Source organism: Rousettus aegyptiacus, unplaced genomic scaffold (assembly GCF_014176215.1).
Source record: "Rousettus aegyptiacus isolate mRouAeg1 unplaced genomic scaffold, mRouAeg1.p scaffold_m13_p_18, whole genome shotgun sequence".
NCBI lineage: Eukaryota > Metazoa > Chordata > Mammalia > Chiroptera > Pteropodidae > Rousettus > Rousettus aegyptiacus.
Window position 1 is genome coordinate 5,189,253 of NW_023416293.1, and position 23,122 is coordinate 5,212,374.

General features: G+C 48.9%; 2 protein-coding genes across 3 annotated transcripts in view; one reads left to right on the top strand and one right to left on the bottom strand.

The window, feature by feature from the left end:
- Positions 1 to 18,596, top strand: part of TP53BP2 (tumor protein p53 binding protein 2) — a 49,174-nt gene extending 30,578 nt beyond the window's left edge. Inside the window, exons 5-18 of one of the 2 annotated variants that reach the window (XR_001594173.2) lie at positions 842 to 1,016; positions 1,650 to 1,831; positions 2,179 to 2,343; positions 2,805 to 3,033; positions 4,286 to 4,393; positions 4,714 to 4,862; positions 5,569 to 6,031; positions 6,776 to 7,551; positions 8,304 to 8,441; positions 9,149 to 9,282; positions 9,781 to 9,947; positions 12,867 to 13,066; positions 15,771 to 16,397; positions 17,017 to 18,596. Coding sequence is in view for 1 of the 2 variants with exons in the window: in XM_036235419.1 (XP_036091312.1) it covers positions 842 to 1,016; positions 1,650 to 1,831; positions 2,179 to 2,343; positions 2,805 to 3,033; positions 4,286 to 4,393; positions 4,714 to 4,862; positions 5,569 to 6,031; positions 6,776 to 7,551; positions 8,304 to 8,441; positions 9,149 to 9,282; positions 9,781 to 9,947; positions 12,867 to 13,066; positions 15,771 to 15,812 (2,928 nt within the window). In the remaining variant the exon portion in view is untranslated. Of the gene's footprint in view, positions 1 to 841; positions 1,017 to 1,649; positions 1,832 to 2,178; positions 2,344 to 2,804; positions 3,034 to 4,285; positions 4,394 to 4,713; positions 4,863 to 5,568; positions 6,032 to 6,775; positions 7,552 to 8,303; positions 8,442 to 9,148; positions 9,283 to 9,780; positions 9,948 to 12,866; positions 13,067 to 15,770; positions 16,562 to 17,016 lie in introns of those variants that run through there. The other variant, XM_036235419.1, reaches the window with a different exon arrangement.
- Positions 18,597 to 19,790: 1,194 nt separating this feature from the next.
- CAPN2 (calpain 2) overlaps positions 19,791 to 23,122 on the bottom strand; it is a 40,358-nt gene continuing 37,026 nt past the window's right edge. Inside the window, exons 19-21 of the mRNA XM_016122684.2 lie at positions 22,694 to 22,810; positions 22,398 to 22,456; positions 19,791 to 20,757 (exon numbers count right to left, since the gene is read on the bottom strand). Of these exons, the coding sequence (XP_015978170.2) occupies positions 20,734 to 20,757; positions 22,398 to 22,456; positions 22,694 to 22,810 (200 nt within the window). The 3' untranslated portion in view covers positions 19,791 to 20,733. The remainder of the gene's footprint in view (positions 20,758 to 22,397; positions 22,457 to 22,693; positions 22,811 to 23,122) is intronic.

The following is a 23,122-nucleotide window of genomic DNA, read 5'->3' on the forward strand; positions in this document are numbered from 1 at the left end:
CACCGTTCCTTGAGTAGCAAGGACCGAAATTCAAACAAGTAGGTTGATTGTTAACAGAATAAATCTCTACCCTCAGGGTCTTATTTTGAATCTCTTTCTGTGTCATTTATATGTTTTAGATGTAGTAATTTGAGAATTTTGCCCTTTATTTTAAATTGTGTGTCTCATTACTGTTATAGTTAAAATTTTTAATATAATAGCAATAAAAATTTAAGCTGCATAATTGCGGTTTTCTAAAGGTGTTAGGTAGTTCTTTGGCTCTTTTCTAAGTATTTATTGAGTGTATATTAACTAAGGTACCAAGAGATTTACATTTCACATTTTATTGAATTCTCACTACAGCCCACTGAGGGCTGTTGATCATTCCGTTTTATAAATGAAGAAACAGATAGGCGTGTCTACTTGGTGAGGATATAATTCGCTCAAAGTCTCATAGCTAGTAAGTGGCAAACTGGCTTTGAATCCAAATTTGACTCCAAAGCTTATCATTTAACAGCTTCCTTAGACTGCTGCCCGCCTCTCTGTAAGCTGCTTCTTGACGTTGTAGCCACAGTTCATGGAGACTAGTTCCAGGCTTCTGTGTAAGAACCACTCGGATTGAAAAAGCCTATCCCCGGATCTTAACCCCAAGAGATTGTGAACTTGGGTTCAGGAGTGTCTGTTTTTAACGAACTTCCAAGGTAGTTCTGTTCTGATGGCCAGGTATAGGACAGATGGTGAGACCAGGGCAGTGTGGCCGGCGCGCCTCAATCTTGGCGTCTCAGGGTTGTGGTTAGATTATTTTTGGGTTCGTAGTGTCCTTGCTTGAAATGATATGCCTGATGAGAGCTTTTATCTTTAGGAACAGCGCTTAAAGTTTCTGAAACAGCAAGATCAGCGTCAACAGCAACAGGCTGCCGAGCAGGAGAAGCTTAAGAGGCTAAAAGAAATAGCTGAGAATCAGGAGGCTAAGCTGAAAAAAGTGAGGGCGCTTAAGGGCCACGTGGAACAGAAGAGACTGAGCAACGGGAGACTGGGTGAGTCGCCCCTGTGTTAGGCTGCACGGCGCAAACATGCAGCGGTGTGGAGCGTTCGTGCAAATCTGCAGTGGGAGGAAGAAGGCGAGGCTTTTTATGTGGAGAGCTTAAAGTAATTCTTGGAAAAGTATAACTCACTTTAGTTTGGGTGCTGCTGTTTCCCCTGAACTAAATGTAGCTATTGAATGTTTCAGGGTTCCTCAGTTACCTGTGGAAAATATAGTAAGAATTTGTTTTTTTCTATTTTTTGACTGAAAAGTGGATGAAGACAAGGATGTTTATTTATATGATAACTCCAATTATCATAAGACTAAATTAAAATTTTAGTGGTTTAATAGCTCCATCTAGTGCTTTAAAACTGAGATTAAAAATTCGAAAGAAATAAATGGAGTTTAATGTTTAATTATATTCATGAACAGAGTCTACTAAAGTTACATCCAGAATGAGGCACAGGTTTTTAGCAATGTCTGTTGATTTCAGTTTCTCATAAAAGAAATAGGTTAGCTCCAGGACATTTCTGGGAAATTTCTCTCCTTTGTTTTTTTTAAGACAGTTTATTGTAAAGCCCGGTTGCCTGGGAAGTGATATTTTTTTTTTCCTTTTCAATTGTTGCTTCTCCCCTTTTCATTCTAGTGGAGGAAATTGAACAGATGAATAGTTTGTTCCAGCAAAAGCAGAAGGAGCTCGTTCTGGCCGTGTCCAAAGTAGAGGAGCTTACGCGGCAGCTGGAGATGCTCAAGAACGGCAGGGTGGACGGCCACCACGACAACCAGTCCGCGGTGGCTGAGCTGGACCGTCTCTACAAGGAGCTCCAGGTAAGCCACAGCAGCGTCCCCCTCCTCCCAAGAGCACACAGCCGTCCTCATGAGTGGCAGGAAGTGCTGGGCTTTGGTGTCTTTGCCTGAAAAGGGGGTGCAGGGGAGGAAGACCTCACCCCCGGAGAGTAAGCGTGCCAGTACGTCACACAGGAAAGCCGAGGCATGCTCGTCCCCGCAGCCGGGGTCCGACGCTGGGACTTAAGCCAGGAGCTGCGAAGCGCGGCCGGCCAGCGGTCCTGACACTTTTACAAATTATACAATGGTCAACCACGTGATGATCTGTTTGAGAAATCTTTCCTTCCTACTCCTCGGCCGCCTCTTTTGTTCTCCCCCATTTTCTTCAGTTGAGGAACAAATTGAATCAGGAGCAGAATGCCAAGCTGCAGCAGCAGAGGGAGTGTCTGAACAGGCGGAATTCCGAGGTGGCGGTCATGGACAAGCGCGTGAACGAGCTGAGGGACCGGCTGTGGAAGAAGAAGGCGGCGCTGCAGCAGAAGGAGAACCTCCCGGTGCGGGCGCCGGGGCTGGCGGGAGGGGCCCCGGGGCAGCGCAGCTGCCGCAGCCGCGGAGCGGGGGTGGCGGGGACGGTGGGGACGGTGGGGACGGCGGGGACGGCTGGGACAGCGCACGGAGCAGGGGCGGCGCGCGGAGCAGGAGCGGTGGGGACGGTGGGGACAGCGGGGATGGCCGGGACGGCCGGGATGGCTCACGGGGCAGGGCCGGCGGGGGCGGCGGGGGTGGCGGGGGTGGCGCGCAGGCCTCAGGCAGCCGCCGTGCTGTCCCTCGCTGCCCTCGCCCGGGCCGCCCCGCGTGTCGGCGCGATTCGTGCGGATGGGCGTCCCCGTGCGCCGCCTCCGCCCTGCGACGTTCCTTCCAGACTCCAGGGTCAGACCTGGGAAGGGCTGGTCCGTAACCGCCGCGGAGCGGCCAGGCTGGCGCGCAGCGCTGAGGGGCCGTGCCGTCTCCCCAGGTCTCGCCCGACGGAAACGCGCCCCCGCTGGGGGTGTCGGCCCCGAGCCGCGTGGCCGCGGTCGGCCCCTACATCCAGTCGTCCACCATGCCGCGGGTGCCGCCCAGGCCCGAGCTGCTGGTGAAGCCAGCCCTGCCCGACGGTTCCTCGGCCGCGTCGCCCGCGGAGGGGCCCCTGAAAGTCCACACGCTGCCCAACATGCGGTCCGGGGCCGCGCCGCAGACGAAAGGTAATCGAGTCGCCCTCCGGTCCCTCCACAGCCGCGCCGCTCCCATCCTCACGCTTGCTTTTCCCCCGTTCGAGTTTTGAAAACATGTCCTCCTGCCCCTCCCTGCTCGTGTGTAAACTCTAAGCATCCCCTCGCAGTCTTCGCCAGTGCCGCAGTGAGTTTCTTAACCCTCGATAATACCGTTCTACTCAGGAAATAGAATGTCATATTTTCACAAATCTGAAAGTCGTTTTGAATTCCCTCTTGTGAATAAGGAAATTTCGATCTGATGGTAATAACTTGAGAACGCGTCTTTTTGCGTAAAGTCCCTGTACACGTGGTTGGTGGTGGCACCTTTGTAGAGGGTGAGGTGGCGAATCCACCCCGTTTGTAAACGGTGTTTCTTCTTCCTACGTGCCCGTGTGGGAGAATGTGCCTGCTGGTAATTTTTGGAATAAAGGTAAACGCGTGGGCAAACGGGACTAACAGAGGCACTCGTGTTCGTGATCTTTGCATTCTGCGAAGTCCTCAGGGGAAGCGCAAGCCAGTTTGGTGACAGGAGGGAATGAAGGGGGGACTGCAGGGAAATCAGGGTAAAAACATTCTGCAGTGACCCTACCATTTCAGCCTCTGGAAGGAAAAAAATAATGGCCAGATTGTCTCTTTTCTCTAGCCACTGTCATGTGCAGAAAATAGCTCACTCTAAAATTATTATTTTCTGTGATCACCTCCGTGAAGCAGTAGTGCTATCTAGTTTGAGTTTTATAGTAGAGTTAATTTTTGTTTTATTTCTATAAGGAAAAATAAAAGCTTTGGCTTCGAAACTTAAATATTAATGTAGAAAAAATTTGAATACACTGATTGTGAAAGACTGTGGTCAAAGTTATGGGTTCAAATCTGCATTTTTGGCTTTTTGTTGTGCATGCATACTCGTGGTGGTGTTATGTAAGATAAACCTTCGAGCCCCGGGTCTGCCAAGTTGGGAATTGTTTTCCGGGTGCAGTGACGGCATTTTCTTACCCAGTGAAGAATCGCATGTCCTTGCTGTTCAGAGCAGACTGTTTTCCACGATTAATTTTAAATTGTTTGAGTCACAGGGGAAAATCTTAAGTTAGAATCGTAAAATCTGATATTTTCTAGATAAGTGTATCAGTATTGTTATGAGTCTGCAATTTAAAGCTGTTTTTAGAGTTTAAACTTTTAGCAGCAAAATGAACCATTAAAAATCTCTTTAGACTGCTGGGTTATTTGTGGTTGCTTTTCTGCATTCTAGGTTCTAAAATCCATCCACTTGGCCCCGATTGGAGTCCAAATGCAGATCTTTTCCTGAGCCAGGCCTCTGCTCCCGTACCCAAAAGCTCTGGGAATGCTCCAGATCAAGGTGAGGTTCGTTTGTTCTACTCCTGAACTTTATATTTTGCATCTAAAAGGTGCTGCGTGTTCTTTTTCAGATAGTTTCTTTTCCAGTATGTTGAAACTAACGCAGGGATTTCCAGAACACCTTCATTTAGCCAGGGAATTAAGGCAGTACCAGCATTGTAGAGTTGGGGTGACTCTTTAAGCAACTTTGTTGAAAGATAGGAGAGCATTCAGTGAGTACAGGGTTTCAGAGAGATGGGGGCGAGGGAAACGCCCCGTGAACAGGACCTTGTATTACACACAGTTTGAGTGGCGGAGCGGGTTTTTTTCTGTCTTCTTCAGTCGATGACGGGGAGGTCCCTCTGAGGGAGAAGGAGAAGAAAGTGCGCCCCTTTTCAATGTCTGACACGGTCGACCAGTCTGCTGCCCCCCCGTCCTTTGGGGCTCTGAGGAAGAACCAGAGCAGTGAGGACATCTTGCGGGATGCTCAGGTACGTGAGACTGTCTACTCCGGAGATTTAGTGCTAATTCTAAACGCATTTTTTAGAAGAGGGAAAGTATCATGTGAGGGAGAGCAGGGGGAAAAAAATACCTGAAAGATTAGGAAACGCGACAGTATTCTGTCGCTTTAACTCTGTCGCCCGAGTCTCTCTGTGGTGCCGCCGTCTTGGAGGACGACTCACATACCTGCCTTCTGGGTCGTATTTCGTGGGATTCTCTAAATACGAGTGCATTGAGGAACACTGTATTTGTGCTGCTCAGTTACCTAGTTACCTTGCGTCTTCAGAATTTGGAGCTGAGGTTGCGTCAAATGATCCGATGGTGCATCTTCTGTTGGGACTCCAGCCTCTGACGGCCCGGCGATGGCTGCGTGCCTTGCGTTAGGTGTTCTGTACCACAGTGGCCTAGGTCGCGTGAACAAGAATGGGCTGTGACCGATGCCGTCCGTGCCTGCGTGAAGGCAGTTAGGCGCTTTCAAGGGGGCACTTGGGGTCGCCCACGGAGGAGGGTGTACAGGGCAGGGATTGTGCTGCGTTCCGGAAGTCCCCTGTTAAATGTGATTCAGTTCAGGGGTTTAAAACTCTGTAATGATTTGAAAATATAGAGCTGGTATTTTTAGTGTGTATGTGCATTCATGAAATTAGGTTATCTGGAACGGTACTTTCATTGGCTTTTGTGTGTGTGTGTGTCTTACAGGCTGCAAATAAAAATGTGCCGAAAGTACCGCCTCCTGTTCCATCAAAACCCAAACAGATTAATTTGCCTTATTTCGGACAAGCGACTCAGTCACCATCAGACATTAAGCCAGATGGAACTCCTCAGCAGTTGTCAACGGCCGTCGCATCCATAGGAAACAAACCCAAAACAGCTGGGCAGCAGCAGAGGGTCCTGCTGTCCCCTGGCGTACCCTCAGGTGGCCAGGACCAAACGCTGCTTCCAGGTTCCAAACAAGAAAGCCCACCTGCTGCTGCTGTCCGGCCCTTCACCCCCCAGCCTTCCAAGGACGCCCTGCTTCCCCCCTTCAGAAAACCCCAGACCGTGGCGGCCAGCTCCATATACTCCATGTATACACAGCATCAGGCTCCTGGGAAAAATTTCCAACAGGCCGTGCAGAGCGCGTTGACCAAGACACATCCCAGAGGGCCACACTTCTCCAGTGGTAAGGTTCTCGGTCTTCCTCTCACCTGCGTACATGATGTGTAAGTCAGGGCGGTCGTCCGTCAGTAAGCCAAGTGGCTAGGCCCTGTTTGACTGATGCTTTTGTTCTGAGAGTGTTAATTGCGGCTTCTCTTCTGAATTGGGAATTTAAAATTAGTTATTGCTAGATGTCAGCTACTGCTAGATGTCATCCATTTTCTTCATCTATTATTTTCACAGTATTTCATTTACTAATAAGATAATCTGGGGATTAGATCATTGTGATATAATCGTGTGTTAAGGGGAATAGTTTGGCAAATATAAGTGGCTCTTAATAATTTCGTAAGCCGAATACGACTTTTCACATGGATTTACTTTTGAAAATTATGAAAGACGGGATAGTGTGTGTTTAGTGTTAATCTGGACGTACCAGTTTTCATTCATTTTAAACTTTTTTTACATTTTGACATTTTAAATTTGGATGCTGCAGTCAGTGATTTCTTACAGTTACAATTGACAGCATTTTCTTAGTGGTACGTGGAATAATGGTGCTTGTAACATGTCAGTGGGGGTTTTGATTCTGCCATAACTTTATTATGCAAAGATGGAAGCCTTGCTTTGGAGTTTATTTTAAAAAATGAGTCGTGAAGGGTATTAAGTAGCAAATATGAAATTAAAAGAGGCTTTAGTTGTCGTCACCCCTGTCTGTCGCCGGCCAGCTTGGGTTGGGCGTTACTCAGCGGGCCTTTTCTGTGTCTCCGATCAGTCTACGGCAAGCCCGTGATAGCCGCTGCCCCCAGTCCCCAGCAGCTCCCAGAGCACGCGTACGCCGGGCACCAGGGCAAACCCGGGAGGCCGGAGCCGGAAGCGGAGCCTGCCGCTTCGGTTCAGGAGAACCATGAAAACGAAAGAATTCCTCGACCACTCAGCCCAACCAAATTACTGCCTTTCTTATCGAATCCTTACCGAAACCAGAGCGATGCTGACTTAGAAGCCCTACGAAAGAAACTGTCGAATGCACCGCGGCCCCTAAAAAAACGGAGCTCTATTACAGAGCCAGAGGGTCCAAATGGGCCGAATATTCAGAAACTTTTGTACCAGAGGACCACCATCGCTGCCATGGAGACCATCTCCGTGCCGCCATACCCATCCAAGTCGACCTTGGTGACCGCCGGCTCGGAAGGCCCAGCAGAAATCCAGAATCCGTATTTACGTGTGGAGCCGGAGAAGGAGGTGGGCTCTGTGGTTCCCGAGCCAGCGTCCCCGGAGGAGGCCGGGAGCGCCAGTGCAGGGGACAGGGACCTGCCGGCGCCTTCTCCGGGCCTTGATTTTGTGCCTGAAGGAGCCCCAGACAGCAGCCCGAACTTCCAGAGTTGCGTGGAAGAACCAAATCCCGAGGCCCCCCATCTGCTCGAAGTGTACCTGGAGGAGTACCCCCCGTACCCCCCGCCGCCGTACCCGTCAGGGGAGCCCGAGGCGCCAGGAGAAGACGCTGGGAGCATGCGTCCGCCTGAGATCACCGGGCAGGGGTCTCTGCCTCCTGTAAGTAGTGCAGCTTCTCACGGTCCTTCTTGGACCCTGGTCACGCTTCTGGGTGGGTGATGGTCAGAACTCAGTGAAACGCCAGCAGAGACTTAAGGCCGTTTGCAGAAGGAGCTTTGTGTTAATTTGCACATTGCGGCAGACTTGTTATATATACAGTTAGCCTTTTATTCTGTGATTCCCTTGGCCTAGAGTGGATCTTATAAATGTTTTCAAAATTCACTATAGTTAGTATAAGGAACATTTTTGTTTTTTCAGAAGAACTGTCTCTTTGTGAAGGAGACGGTTTCATTCTTGGACCCGTAACTGTCACATCTGCTCGCTCTTCGCAGCGATGTCACATGTGAGGGAGGCACCGCTGGACGGGGATGAGATCCGGGTTTGAAACTCGTGATCACTGGTTTCGCTCTGTGGAATCAGGCGGATGCTTCACCTTCTTCTTGCTAATGTCACTCTTCCAGACTTCACTTTTTCTAGCTCTGAAATTTATTTTGTGGGTAGTGTTTACGTGGAAAGTCAGACTTCCAACATTGGTAACATTGGAAGGGTCCGGATGAAGTGGGCACAAGGTGAGGCGGGCACTTACGCAGCCTCTTCCTCACCTTCAGCTTAGCGTGAAAATCGCTGCGTGGCCTGATGACCCGTTACACTTTTAAGTTTTCCTGAAGCTTCCTATGTTTTGACTCAGGCACGTTGTTCTTGGTCTCTTGCTTAGACCAGTATCTTTAATTCTCCGTGTATTTCTCCTACAGGGCAAAAGGACAAACTTGCGTAAAACTGGTTCAGAGCGAATTGCTCATGGAATGAGGGTGAAGTTCAACCCCCTTGCGTTACTTCTGGATTCTTCTTTGGAGGGAGAATTTGACCTTGTACAGAGAATTATTTATGAGGTATGATTTAGTTTCTTAAACTCAACCTTGTATCATAGTTTGTTTTAAAGCTCTAATCAGAAAGCTACTACAGAGAAATTATATTTTTAAATGGTTTTGTTTTGGGGACATGGGGTTGTGGAGAGAAACACTTCAGCGTGCCCCAAAACAGGCTTTGCTATTCTAAAGGTGTGATCAGAAAATTTTCGATAATGCTGAAGTTGAGTTTTCACAAGGGGTCCTCTAGAATGCTTTTCTTTCTTGGGGAGCTCAGTGCCTTCCTTTAAAAATTGCTCTGTATGGATTTGTACCAGGCGTGTTAAATTACAGATATGGCCTGTCCTTTTCAGAAGCCTACTATTTAAAATATTTTTAGTTGACCTTTTTTCCTTTCCATGGAAAATGTCACTCTACTAGACACTAATTTGTGGTGGGAAGTTGGAGGCTAAGTAAACAAAAATGACTATAAGGGTATAGTTTCTGGTACTTCAATTTTTAAAAAGCCTTTTTATAGTGAGTGCCTACTTAGTGTGGCTATTCTGTCTGCCTTATTTCTAGAATTGTTCTTGGTATAGTTTTCTTGGCTCCTGTAAGTTTTAATTATGATTTAAGCAAAACAAAACAAAACACAAGTCTATTTCTGTTTTCATGATTCTAAAGAGCCAGTTAATAGTGACAGTTCAGGTGACAAGAAATTAGAGTGACGGTCCCCCTTATCGATGTTACAGGTTGATGACCCAAGCCTGCCTAACGATGAAGGCATCACAGCTCTTCACAACGCTGTGTGTGCAGGTCACACAGAAATTGTGAAGTTCCTGGTGCAGTTTGGTGTGAACGTCAATGCTGCTGACAGCGATGGATGGTAAGATTTCCCTGAAACGCCATCAGCCCTGAGCAGTGTCTGCCGCGCGGGCGGTGGCCTCGCCGTGCCGTTGGCGCTGTTCGGGCCCAGGAGGTGCGTCCACGTGTGTCCCACGCTGCTCGTGGTCCAGGAGAAGCGTGGTGGGCATTTTTGAGGCGTCAGCATGCCCTCATAGAGCTGTCATCTCACTCCCATTTTGGAAGCATGTGGAGTTTTTAAAGTTTGGTGGTTAAAAGAAGAAATGTCACAAAGTAGAACACAGTGACTTATCCTGTTTCAGCCAGTTTGAGAAATGCTGAGTTAAGCAAGGGTCCCGCCTCCCGCCCTGATTCCCTGCAACTTTTCTGAGTCTAATACACCGATTTAAAAACCCACACGGGCTTTTGACAAGGGGCTTGGTGAGTGACGGAGTCAGAGTTTCTTTACCGAGTGGTCCTTGTAGCCGCCGCTGTTCAGTCCAGAGCCGTGACGCTAGTCCTTGCCATGTCTCGCCCTCAGGACCCCGCTGCATTGCGCTGCCTCCTGCAACAACGTCCAGGTGTGTAAGTTTTTGGTGGAGTCGGGAGCCGCCGTGTTTGCCATGACGTACAGTGACATGCAGACTGCCGCCGACAAGTGCGAGGAGATGGAGGAAGGCTACACCCAGTGCTCCCAGTTTCTTTACGGTATGTGGCAGTTCGTGCTGCGTGGATCGGTCACCGCGTTAATTTGCCCTGTGTCTCCAGGGTATAATTCGATAAGTATTTTCCTACTGGGAAGAATATTTGTGTGCTGTGCGCAGCCCTGGGTGTGTGGTCAAGGGCAGCCTTCCTGAGCGTGCCTAGAAACAGCCACGAGAGACGTGACGTGGCATGTCATCTAACGGCGTGAATGGCTTTTGACCATCAGAAGATCCTCTCCCGAGACTTCAGCATTTAGTGAGTGATGGTGTCTTTGGATGATCGAGAGAGATGCAGTGTTGGTATAAGAACCCAAATGACCCAAGTTTTCCTGCTAAATCAGATTTGGTAAAGTTAAATAAAGGCAACATGTATTTTAGAGCTAATTTTTTGGTTCTTTCGTTTTCTTGATTTTGGGTTTATGATTCTGATAACATCAGCTCTGTACCTAGAAAAGAATGGACTAGAGGTTTTCGGTGGATTGCTTGGCATTTTTATTTACAACGAAAACTTATTTACAAGTCTTAGAAGTTGAGGTCAATTTTTCTTTTTCGTGTGGCTTGAGAGGAATCGAGAAGGGGAAAGAGATAAATAAGGGGGTCCCTGGCCTCCATGCCACTGGCATCCAGCCACTCTGGAACTCCTTTGCCGGTTGACGGAAAGACTCCTGAGGTTAAAGCCAGGCTCTGTCGTCTCCGTATTCTCCCCGTTAGGCCAGGCTCGTGGCGGGCGGGAGAGGGTTAGAGAGAGACCAGCAAACCGCAAGTTCTTTATCGCTCAGCTGTCAGGTGGTTGTGTGTGTGTGTGTGTGTGTGTGTGTGTGTGTGTGTGTGTGTGTGTGTGTGTGGCGGGGGGCAGTGAGTTTCCTGGATTTTCTTATTTTTAATTACTTTTAAGTTATTTTTTATTAGTTTCAGGTATGCAGTTCATTGCTTAGACGTTTATTCACAGCCCCCCACATCCGCGGGTCCCCACATCCACAGCCCCCCGCATCCGCGGGTCCCCACATCCGCGGCCCCCCGCATCCATGGCGACGGCTGCCTTGAACTTAGTTTCTCGTGTCTTTCATCCCTTCCTTTGAAAAGCTAGTTACGCCACCTGCATGTGGATCTCATAACTAACACTGTTTAGTTTTGCGTGCTGTGAACTTCCTGTGCAGTGTGCGTTGGCGACTGTGGCCGCTTTTCTCATTCGCCGTGTTTTCGGGGTTCATCTGTGCTGCCTCGCACAGCGGTGGCGTCTTCCCCCTGGGCTGGGCCGTTCCGTTTTATGACCGTGGCACGGTTTATCTTTCCGTTCTCCTTTGGACAGACGTCAGCCCGTTTGCTTCTCTGTCCAGCTGTAAGCGCTGGTCCTGTGCCCGTTTCGTGCTCGTCCCCTGGCGTCTGTCCGGAAGCAGAGTGCCAGGCGGCCGTGGCGCACACCTGGCGGAGCCCTCCCCGCCGCGTGCCCTCTGGCCCGTGTGGACTCGCAGTGTCACGCCGTGGCTTTAGTTTGCCTTTCCCAGGTTCCCCGTGATACAGAGCATGTTTTTTTTTCAAACAGTGATTTGTAAACTCTTAATAGCATAGTAATGTGAAATTTTCTTCCGTTCCTAATAATTTTTTAGAAATGAGACTCAAGTTGTTATTTTGAATATACCAAAGTATCCAGAATTTCTCATCCACTCTCTTCCCCATTCCCATCCCAAACGGATGATGAGTCCGGCCAGCTTTAAAACTGTGGAGTGATAGTTACGTGAAGGACCGCTGTCCTCGTGAATCTCACTGTCATGCTTCACGTGTCTTAAACGGAAGGTCGGCAGTTTACTCGTCCCCATTAGAAGAAACCTATCCGTTTAGGTTGGCAGAACCTTCTTTTGGAAAAGAAACAATTTCATTTCTTGTTTTATTTTTCCCAGGATGAGAGAGAGAGATTGCATGCAACGTCATAGTGATTAATATTGGAATAATAAGTTCATAGTGTTCACGTAAGTCGAAAAAACTGACTATTCTAAAGCAAGCAGATATTTTCCTGGCATTTCGAGAAACAAAAAGGTGAAAATAAAGGTGAACCGCCCAGGGCCGCAGTGCTGCGTCCTTCCCTCCCCTCGCCCGCTCCGTCGGCCGCTCGTTGTGGTCATTGCTGTCCCCCGCGCCCCGCACCCCAGGGGACAGAAGGCGTCGTGGGGACGGGTGACACTTACCGCAGTAGTTATTTTGCGAATCTGTTAACATCTCTGGCGAGAAGTGGACTTTCGAGGATTTTTTTCCTCTCCAGTTTGTGGATTTCAGTATCTTTTAGAATTCAGCTTCTCACTGTCTTAGAGCGGGCTACGTACAGACTTACATCCTGTCTGAAACACTTGGCCATGTTTCTGCATCCCAGCATGCTTCACAGGTTTTTTCTTCCGTCTTTCCCCAGTCGGAAGCTGACAGAGCCCACTGTGGTAGGTGCAGCCCCGCCCTACCGCCCTGCGCTCTGGGGGAGGGACGAGGTACTGTTTCCACGGCCCCGCGGCCGTTACGCTTAGGAGCGGGCTGAGATCCGACGGGTGTATTTCGCACCCTGGACTCGAGCAGCTCTTTATTTGTTTATGTTCGTTCGTTCATTTGTTCATTCATTCATTCATGGCGAGGCAGCCCTCTTTTTTTATTCCTGGGTTGCAGAAGCTTTTGTATTCTGAGTCAGACCAGTGTCGAGAGCTGCCCAGGTGTGTGAGCTTTCAGAGCTGTTGTTCTAGGGCTGCGGCACCTGCTAACGGGCCCTCTGCGCCACGGGCCTTCCGCCCCGGCCCGCCTGTCCGTCGTGAGTGTTCAAGGTGGTGCATTCCGACGTGGCAGTGCGTGCCCACTCATCCTCCGGTTTTGTCCCGCGGAAAGTTCTTGAGGGCGGTATTCTCTGAGTTAACGTATTCTGTGCTTTCTCTCGCCATCCCGATTTCAGGAGTTCAGGAGAAAATGGGCATAATGAACAAAGGAGTCATTTACGCTCTTTGGGATTATGAACCTCAGAACGACGACGAGCTGCCCATGAAGGAGGGGGACTGCATGACGATCGTCCGCAGGGAGGACGAGGACGAGGTCGAGTGGTGGTGGGCGCGGCTGAGTGAGAAGGAGGGTTACGTGCCCCGCAACCTGCTGGGGGTAAGTCACCGCCACAGTGGCGTCTTCTGTGTGTCCGAGGGGCCGCGGTGGGACCGAAGCATAGCGATAGCCTTTAGATTTAGACTCACAGCCACGTTTTCGATGATTTCGATCATGATCCACAGCACATTTATAGAGGGCACGGGGCTCGTCTGCTTTTATAAAAAGGTCACTAACTGGATGATGTGATAGGAATCGGGCTTGTGACATTCGAAAGTTTAAATTTGTTTAAATCAGGGTCTGCAAATCTGGCAGTGAGCTTGAACGAGACGCTAACAAGATTTTTTTGTTCTTTCTCTACTATTGATTTTAAGTTTCATAGAAACCAAGAAAATAAAAGGACGTAGCACGTAAACCAGTAACACGTTAGTACGGAGGGAGGACTGCCGTAGCATGTCGTCAGGGAAAGGGCCAGCCAGAGTGTTCGGACAGAGGCAGCAAAGAGGAGACGGGACACGGTGCAGCGGGCGCCTCCACGGTCCCCGAATCCCCTCGCACGGCTGCGTGTGCAGCTGCGTGTGCGTAGGGCGCACGCACACTCGATGGGCGACGGGGAGAAACGATGAGGATGACCGCGGGGCTGAGCTAGAAGCTTGAAGGTGCAGGTGCTCGCAGAAGCTGCTCTGGTGAGGAAGGGGGCGCACTGGGGCGGGGCTGGGCCCCGGGGCCCGGACGCACCGTGCACCGGTCAGGAGCCCTGGCTCCGGTCCCGGCAGGCTTAGGATCTGGGCCAGGACAGTAGAGGGACGTGGGGAGGCCGGAGGGGACTTCCTCCTGAGATTGCTGCGAGGAACGCGCAGGTGTCTGACGTGCAGCAGATGGGAGGCGTTTTTGTTGGTATTTTCTTCAGCTGGACAGACGGGGTCTGGGGCGCACGGAGCTTCTGCTCTGGCCTTGAGGCCCGAGTCGGGGTTCTCTCGGGGTGCCCTGCCGCCTCGGCATCTCTTGCTGTGGAGTTGGTTAAAATGACCCCGGCGTCGGGACCTGGCTGGCTGGGCTCCGGCCAGCGTCTCCTCCTCCTGACTCTCCCTCCTCCATTGTTGTTTGTCTCGCACGCAGCATGGATGACTTCACCGTCCTGACTGCTGCCTTCCAGATAGCAAACTTCATCACGAAACACACGTTCAGGGTTTAGCATCCCTTCATGTGATCGTAATGTAATTTAGTAGAGAGAAATGAAAGTGAAAAAAATTAGGAATGGAGCCCTTTAGAAAAAGCTGTCAGGTCACCAGCTGGCAGTGGGAACGGAGAGGTGGTTCTCTTGCGAGCAGGCGCGTCTGCTTCTGCGGTGTGTGGAGCCGCCGGGAAACGCGACGTCTGTGCGCAGCCACGTTGCGCCGCTGACAAACGCCAGCAGCAAATGAGCGGTTGTACGTCTGCACTCTCCCACCTGAGCAGAGCTCTGCCTCTTGGAACCAGTTGCTTATTTGAGTCTTATTTTAATTTTCTAACAGAGAGGTCCCGGGGTCACTGACACCTGGGGAGAATGATTTGTTCCCGAGTGCGGAAATCAGCAGACTGGAGATCTTCATCTCAGTCTGACGTTTAAATATTCTTAGTCCTTTGGAAATCTGTTCTAGATAGAAGTGGCCTCTACACCAGAGGTCCCCAACCTTTGACTGGAGCTCTTATGAGAACCTACCGCCTGATGCTCTGAGGCGGAGCTGAGGCGGCGATGCTGGTGCTGGGGGCAGCTGCAGACGCAGATGAAGCTTCGCTCGCTCACCTGCCACTCACCTGCTATGCAGCCCGGACTGGTACTGGTCCATGGCCCAGAGGTTGGGGACCCCTGTTTTACACAACTTTTTGTTTTTTTTTTTTTTTTTTTGTTTTTTTAAAGGAAATTGCATAAATGTTAAATTTTTAGTCAGAGACTCAGATATATGAGTCTAGAATATTGTATTGGCTAAATAGTTTTTCTCAGATAAGTAATCCTTTGTGTAATACTGATCCACCAGTTAGTTTCCTAGTTTTGGCTGTAAGTCTAACTCTATCTTCTTTCAGTAAACCCTTTTTCCCCCTTTGTCTAGGAGGAGAAGGAGGCGGGGAGGCGGGAGGAGGGCTTTCGTTTAGTTTGCCAGTTGAATTATTAGTCTGACTTGTTCTTGGCTTCGAGACCAGAGAGCTTGTGACCTCCACACACACGCTTCTCTTCAGCACTTGCAGTGGAAACACAAATTCCTAGGACACAACACTCCACTTACCCTCCCTTAAGTCTGCAGACTTTTAGTCGCGTTTTGTTCCTGACAGTCTCGAGTCCCACGACACAGCGTTGTGCCTGTTGTGATCAGGTTAAGAGAGACTCTGATCTGTCGTCTGGAGTAGCAGCTCCCACGCCGGAGCTTGCAGCGTGTGCTGCGAGTCACCTTCAGCAGGTCGTATTCGTGTTGGACTTGATTTACAGTTCAGCAGGCTGTGTAGATTGCGCTCATGCTTAGCCGTCGTGGATTTTTATATCAATTCACCATGGTATTGCCACCATTAAGGGACCCTGTGACTTTTGAATGTCCTTGCAGAATAGCTGAGGAGAATTGCTAAATAGGAGTCTTCGTGTCCTCAGGCAGTTCTGGGTGCTGTCACATGACGGAATGAGCCCTTTCTTTAGTTTAGTTTCTCGCCTTTGCCACCCCCAATATTTCTTGAGATTTTGTTATACTTGCCCACATTTGTACAATGTATAAATATGTCATGAACTCTTTTGCAGCTATACCCAAGAATTAAACCAAGACAAAGGAGTTTGGCCTGAAACTTTATGAAAGTATAGTTAATGAAGAATTAATCTGTTATCCCTAAGAAGTAATATGATTGTTTTTGGCACAAATTTCACAACGGATTTTAATGACAATGTAACTTGAAAGCCATGAAGAATGTGCTCTGGAAGAAAATGAAGGGTTGAAGTCCTCGCTGTCCCTGGGGGGCATTTGGGGGGCATTCAGCACTGTGAACGGAGCGTCTGCGTGAGCCAGCCTAACGGCACTTGGGTTCCAGGTGGCACTCAGAAGGATGCTCAGTGACAATCCCGTTTCCCACAAGAAGTCGGACCATTTATTGGGCTGCTGGGAAGTCAGCTTCATGTCCCGCTCCGTCGGAGTTTTTCAGCAGCTGCCCTCGTACCCGTCCTCCCCCCCGGAAAGGACCAGAGCCATCATGGCGCCATGTCTGATGGGCCCTTGGGACCTGCACGGAGGCTCGAAGGCGCCGAACCCCTGGATGTCATCAGCGAAGAACCGTTGGCTGGTCGTCATTGAGCAATAACTTTGTTATATGAGTTCTCGTAGCATTTTAAGAATTACACGTGTATTTGAAGTATTGAAACCAAGCTACACTACAGGTAATTAGGTTTAGAATCTTGTTTTTAGGCTGAATTTGAATCTATATTTATTGCCTTTTGTATCTTGGAAATTAGAGACTTGTTATAGACTTACCCATAATATTTGTCAAGATCATAGGTGACTTAAAAAACAATTGTAATAAAATTAAACTTTTTGACGCTAAGATTTTTACTGGTTTTAGTTTCTGATGTCATCAGCGGCCTTGTTTAAGGTTCACCAGCCATCGCAATATCGTACCCAGCTGAAAAATAATGTCTTTACCAGCCGTGTGATTAAGAAATATTTCTTTGCTTACAGAAAACTCTGAGTCTTGCAATTTATGAGTTTTGTGGTGGTCTTTGACATAGAATTCCGTTTCTTTTTTTAAGAGCTTAGAGACCGTGGGTGGTAGAATAGGCTGTTTTATCGCGCTCATTTTATTTCATGTATCTTTATAGAATTATGTTTATTGCTTAATGGGATAGAAACGTAATGTAGAAAAGGCTTCCACGTTTCTTTTATTAATTACCAAGTTCACGAATTGTTTTGGAACCTATTTTGCTTAGTGAAACTATTTTATTTAATAGAAGGTAGAAATGAAAAAAAACAATGGTCACTTTTCCTTATATATTTTTATAGCTTCTAGCAGGAAAGGACGGTGAAAGACTGACCATACCATGCCTTTCAGAGTACTGGAGAAATAGTGACAACACGAGCTAATAATGTCACAGGATGTGTGCGTTAGACAGAATTCTAAAGATCACCTGCCTCCATCTTCCTGTCAACTGGTGCTAAGGACCGAACGTTTGTGTCCCCCTGAAACCCATATGTTGAAGCCCATGTATTGGTGTTTGGAGGTGGAGCCTTTGGGAGGTGATTCGGTTGACGTGAGTGAGATCGTGAGGGCGGATCAGTGTCCTTAGGGGAGGACCCCCTCTGCCCTCCACGTGCGGGTACAAGCAGCTGCCGTCTGCATGCCAGGAGGAGATTCCTCAGCGAATGTGCTGCACCTTGATCTTGGACCTCCAAGCCTCCAGAACTGCGAGAAATAAACATCTGTTGTTTAAGCCACCTGGCCTGTGGAATTTTATCATAGCAGCCTGACCCGACTTAAGACACTTGGTTATTCAGTCAAACACTAATCTAGGTACTGCGATGGGGGACTTTACAGATTTAATTAAATTTACTGATCAGCTGACTTTAAAAGTGGGAGATTATCCAGGTTGACCCGGTAATCACAGGACCCCTTCGGAGCTGGAGAGATGAGGCAGAAGGGGACGTCAGCGAGATTTGAAGTATGGGAAGGACTCACCCTGCCATTGCTGGCTTTGAAGATGAAGGGGCCATGAGTTAGGGACTGTGGAAGCCGAGAAAAACCCCTGGCTGACAGCCAGCAAGAACGTGGCTTCCTCAGCCCTACAGCCACGTGGAACTGAATTTGGCCAACCTGAGTGGGCCTGGACACAGAGCCTCCTCGAGGCTCCAGGGATGAATGAGTTAGCCCAGTGAGACAGGCGTCGGACTTTTACAGAACTGTGAGAACGTGGGGGTCTTTTAAGCAGCTACGTTTGTGCTCATTTGTTACCACAGCAACGGGAAGCTAATACCATGTCGATTCTAGTCCTGGGCTGCTGTATTTACTAAGCTGCCACCTGACCTTGCCCAGGACACTCCACCCCACTGAGCCTGTTTTCCTAATATGAACGAGTTTAATACCATCGCCTCTACATACATCACATACTTGAGGACAACCATGCCAAGTACCGTGTGGAGGTACTTGGTAAACTATAAAGAATTGCACGGTTGTATGAGAAGGGAAGCTGAAAACTGGGAAAGCACAGTCAGCTCAGTTTTATTTCTCCAGGCCTAAACTTTGAGCATTATTCGTTTTCATTCTCCCTTTTTGGCTTTTTACTTGTTTATTATCAGAGTATCTTTATATCAGAGCTCCTTATAGAAACATTTAGCAGTACAGAGACGCGTTACGAAGCAGGAGGTAAAATGACAACTGTTAACATTTGGGTATATGCTTGATATGGCATCAAACATTTTTAATGCCTGCATAGTATTCCATCATATAATTTATCCAGCCTGACGTTGACCATATGGCTGTTTTCCATCTCGTGTGTGTTGTAATCAATGCTGTAGTCACATCTTTACGGTAGCAAAGTTTTTAGATTTTTGAAAAACAAGTGAGAGTAAAGCAGCCAGAGAACGGAGCCTGCTAAAGAGGGTGTGTCGTGTCTGTGGTCACATGTATCGGAGCATGTTGGGCGCGCTTCCAGGCGCTTAAACGCTGTGCAAAGGGAGGCTGAGTGCTAGGCCTGAGGCAGCGATCCAGAGCCAGATTCGGGGAGGGCTGTGTCCCAGAGGGAAGGAGGCAGGGCGGGGTTGGAGGTTAGGGCGACTTCCTCCTAGGGTGGAAGGTAGAGGGGATTTACCGCCTCCCCTATAAAACAAGCATTGACCAACGGCTTGCGTGGGAGAATTCAGGATACTTGGTAATTCCTTCCCCTTTTCTAATCTTTCCTAAATTTGCTATGATAAGCACATACTGTTTTTTAAAAAAATATTTATCCTGTCACTGAAACAGACTTTTAAAAGTGAGGTTGGCAAACGCGGTCAGCTCTACAAACGAAGGAAGGAGCAGCCGGCACAGAGGTGAAGGTGTGGGCAGCCTTCCTCCCAGGGCCAGACGCTGCCGTAGATCGGCCACTTTAGTCACATCCTCAACTGTCTGGTCCCCAGGTCACTTCCAAGCCTGGGTCCCTCCAAAGGCCTGGGTCCCTCCAAAGGCCTGACTCTCTCCTAACCCTGTGCTGCTGAGTGGAGAAAATCACACTGCATGTTCTCATTGACAGTCTCGTTCGTTCATCTTCATGTTCTCTAGGCCACGTTCACGGTCTCCGGGGCCCTCAGACCCCACGCAGCAAGCAGGAAGAACCTAAACACATTCGAGTTGCATTGGCGGAACCCGTCTTCCTATCTTTTCGTGAAAGATTAGGCTGGCGTTGACCTATTTCAAGTCATGACGTCTTTCCCATTGTTTATGATTCGTCCAGGATCACCGACAGCAGACCAGTGACAGATCTGCGTACCTTCTCAGTTCGCTCTTGTTCCCACACCAGCAGGAGCCGACCAAAGTGAAGCTCAGGTGGCAAGCCACACGGGGAACTTGCCTGTACTTCCTTAAGAGAGACCCCCAAGCAGCAGAAATGAGGGCTGCACCTACTTTACGATCAATTACAGCTCCTGAATTGGATTTTTCAAAAATTCTAGAGCTGCACATTGAAATGACAGATCAGATGCCTGTTTGTTTGGGAATTGAGTTGTCACCCTGGAAACAGGCTGCGATGGGTGCGCTCGGAAGGGCCAACGGGGGGCCCCCCAGGAAGGACACAGGGCACGTGTGATTGCCTAGGGGACGCTTTATTCAACAGTATGTTCGGTAGGAGGTAAGGCAACAAGGCAGTATTTTTATAACGTTAGCATTTTCGGAAGGTAAAGCCAAGGAACACCTCCGTGCCGTTTCCATGGCTGCTCCCAGGCCAGGTCCCCCCCGGACTCCGGGCACAAACACCAGACCTGGACTTTCGAGATGTTCTGAAGCAGGTAGCAAACAGCTCGTTTTGTCTTAGTCACGAGTCGTTCGCAAACTGGACGCCTGGTTTCAGCGTATCACTACAGCTGACCATGAATAGAACCCCTTCTGTATACGACCAGACGTACTCAGGGACTTGAGTTTCAGATTTACTGTCACCCAGCCAGTATTACATAAAACCTGTCTCTCGGTTAACCCAAGTGACAGAGGTGTGGATGCTCACCTGGCCTCTTCAGATGCCTCGACAAGATTCCTTCACGAGGCATCGTGTTTTCCGTTCTACTCAAGGGGAATGAATGGTGAGCCCTGAGCTGCTGCTTCGTAAATGCCACAGCAGCGTTTTTAAACTTGAAGCTGCTTTCAATATTCCCAGCAAGGACTTTGTGTCCTTTGACATTGACTGAATGTTTGCCCAGCTGTGAAAATACCTCCCTGCATTTTTTTTTTCCTGATTTAATATTGCTCTAAACAGGATCATGTGTAAAAAGTACAAAGTGGGTACCATTTACAGAATGAAAGCTTTTGAGCTCGTCCGGGGTTAAGCGACTCACTTGCACTGAGTATAATGATATGCAAATCTTTTTACTTTGATATCTGAAAGTTCTATCTCAAATGGTATCATAATTTTCAACTATAATCATCAGTTTACGTAAATGTTCCCGTGATTAAAGTCTAGATAAAAAGTTTCTCTGTGGAAGCTCAGTCCGTGGCTGATTTTCTTTCATAAGAAGTCTTCGGGCAGATTAGTTATCACTTCAAAGTACTGAAAAACAGAGCCACTATGGAAGGAAAAAACAAAAACAAGTCAGTTCGGTGACCCATTTGTAAAATTAAAAGCGATTTAAGTACCTGTAGATTATTCTGAAAAGACTGTTGTACCAGAAAAGCTGAACATGGATTAAGATACTGGTATGCTAAATCACATTTCTTCTACCTGATTTCTAGTCTAGTTTTTTACAGGTTTAGTAAAGAGCTATTATTTGAATCTGGTGGGCGTGGATCGCATTACAGGATTGACTAAGATACCTGAAGCGTGAAACTCGGCTTACCGCATCAGAATTTAGTTTGGGGTGTGCACACCCCTGAAACTAGTGATTTTCAACTGTGGTTCCCTATGGAGTTTATGTGGGGACTGTAAATCGGACTCAGATGGACGCCCGGGCTGGGCCTGGGCAGCAGGGCTTTGGCAGAGTTGCGCACCCCGAGCAAAGACTAGAGTGTGGGGGTCCCTAGGGACCCGCGAAAGGCGAGGACCAGGACAGGAGGGAGAGGCGGGGGCTGTTTCTCAGGAGATGGGGAGGAGGGACTCAGTGGTCAGCAGGGACCGGTGGGAACTGGCGGGAGGAGATTTCCAGCAAGAATGATAAAGGGGCTAGAGCTTCCAGAACTTCCCATTGGGCACTCGAATGTCATAATTGTATTGCTTCTACTTTTAGACTGCAGTTTCAAGTTAGAGCTATTTCTTGCAAGTTAATGTTATTTGTAACCAGCTAAAATATATTTTCAGTTGGCTAAAGGTACTTAAAATGCATAAAAGAGTGAAACAGCTGTTTAGTTGCTGGCTTCCTCTAGAGTTCAACATTCAGGAAAAAGAGTTGTTTTCTTACCGCTTTGCTTCCCTCGGGTACCTGGGGACTTACTTGGTCATTCCCGCCCGTCGCTGGCCACCTGGTCCCGCCCTTTGTAGCCTGTGCTGCTCCAAGCTCAGTTCCCCCCAAGTACGGAGGAAAGGTGGCCGGAGCCAGGGGATAATGGGAGTATAGCCCAGCGGGCTTCTTTCTTTGCCTTGAGAGAACTTTCTCTCACTGGGATGACGAGAGAGCATTTTGTGCTTTCCTGTGTGCGCGCAACTGGTATTCCGACTTAATTTGGATGGACGAACATTTCAGAAGTGGGCGCTGCTGGGGTTCGAGACGCGGGAGCATCATAATTATATATATAATGACTGTTGCTGGTTTTACTGTGAAGGGGGAGGCAGTAAAGCGATTTGCTCAGGAAGCATTTTAAGTAGATCCGTTCTAAGCCTGCCAGACCTTCCCCCAAACCCGCTTGATTTCATCCACAGGTTTCTAGAAGGACCTTCTTCCGTGCTCGCCACTCAGCAGTGCATGTTCCCAAGAGGGACCCTGCGGCCACCCTCTTCGTAGTTTAACCTCGTGCTGCACTCAGCTCATGGGAGCAGGGGCCAGGTGTGTTTTCTTGGACTCGAGAATCAATAGGTAGATGAGAGATGACTGCAAATTACAGTGCATTGTGGGATCCTAGACCGTCTACAGGCCTATCCCCGACAGACCAGAAGAGTTTTAAAGCCAAGTTTTAAACAGCAGGTCAATTAACCGTTGTTCTCTGTCACCCAAGTAGCAGCTTCTCCCCCCCGTCCCCGTGGGAGGGAGGGGGCCGGCGTAAGCCGCTGACTCACAGAGATAAGGTCGAGCTGTATCGTTCCAGTGTTCTCGGGGTCCAGCTGCTTAAATATCCCTGTGGAGGGAGGACATGGGATGTCCTGAGTGACCGAGCTGCGACAGAGATCCCATTATCTCGTTCCCCTGTCTGGCAGCTGATGTCACTGACCGTCACAAGCTATTATTAGTTCTTCCCTCCTTCCCCAAATTAAAGAAGGATTCCCATTCTCGACCGGACAGACATGCCTCCGGCTGCCGTGATTTCGCCCACGGGAAAGGCAGGCCTTCTGCCATTCCCCAAATGTCCACTTACTGAAGAGCGTTTCCAGTCGAACCAAACACCGAACAAAATTATCAAAATCGATGATGAGCTGGTCATCTGCAAAGCGAGCCACGATGACTTGGTGGAGTTCACAGGGCAGCTTGAAACCTGAAGTTAAATGAACAAGCGAACCGACCGCTCAGGGGGAGGCCGTGCCCTGGGGCGCTGGTCACGGGTTACAGAGCCGATGTGGCCATTTAAATTACAGTTACAGTCGCGTTTGTCCCTTGGCTGCCTTCCCGGGGCTGGGTTTATTTAGCAAAGCCGGTGTTTCCAAACTGTCGCCCTTCGCCCTGCCTGCCCCTTACAGACTAAAGGAGAAAACTTTCCTATGTCCGCGCTCACACCGCTGCAGGCCGTTAACTACGCTGCCTTTTCTGTCCGTTTAGCTCTGAATCGTCTTGGAGACTAGATTCTTCC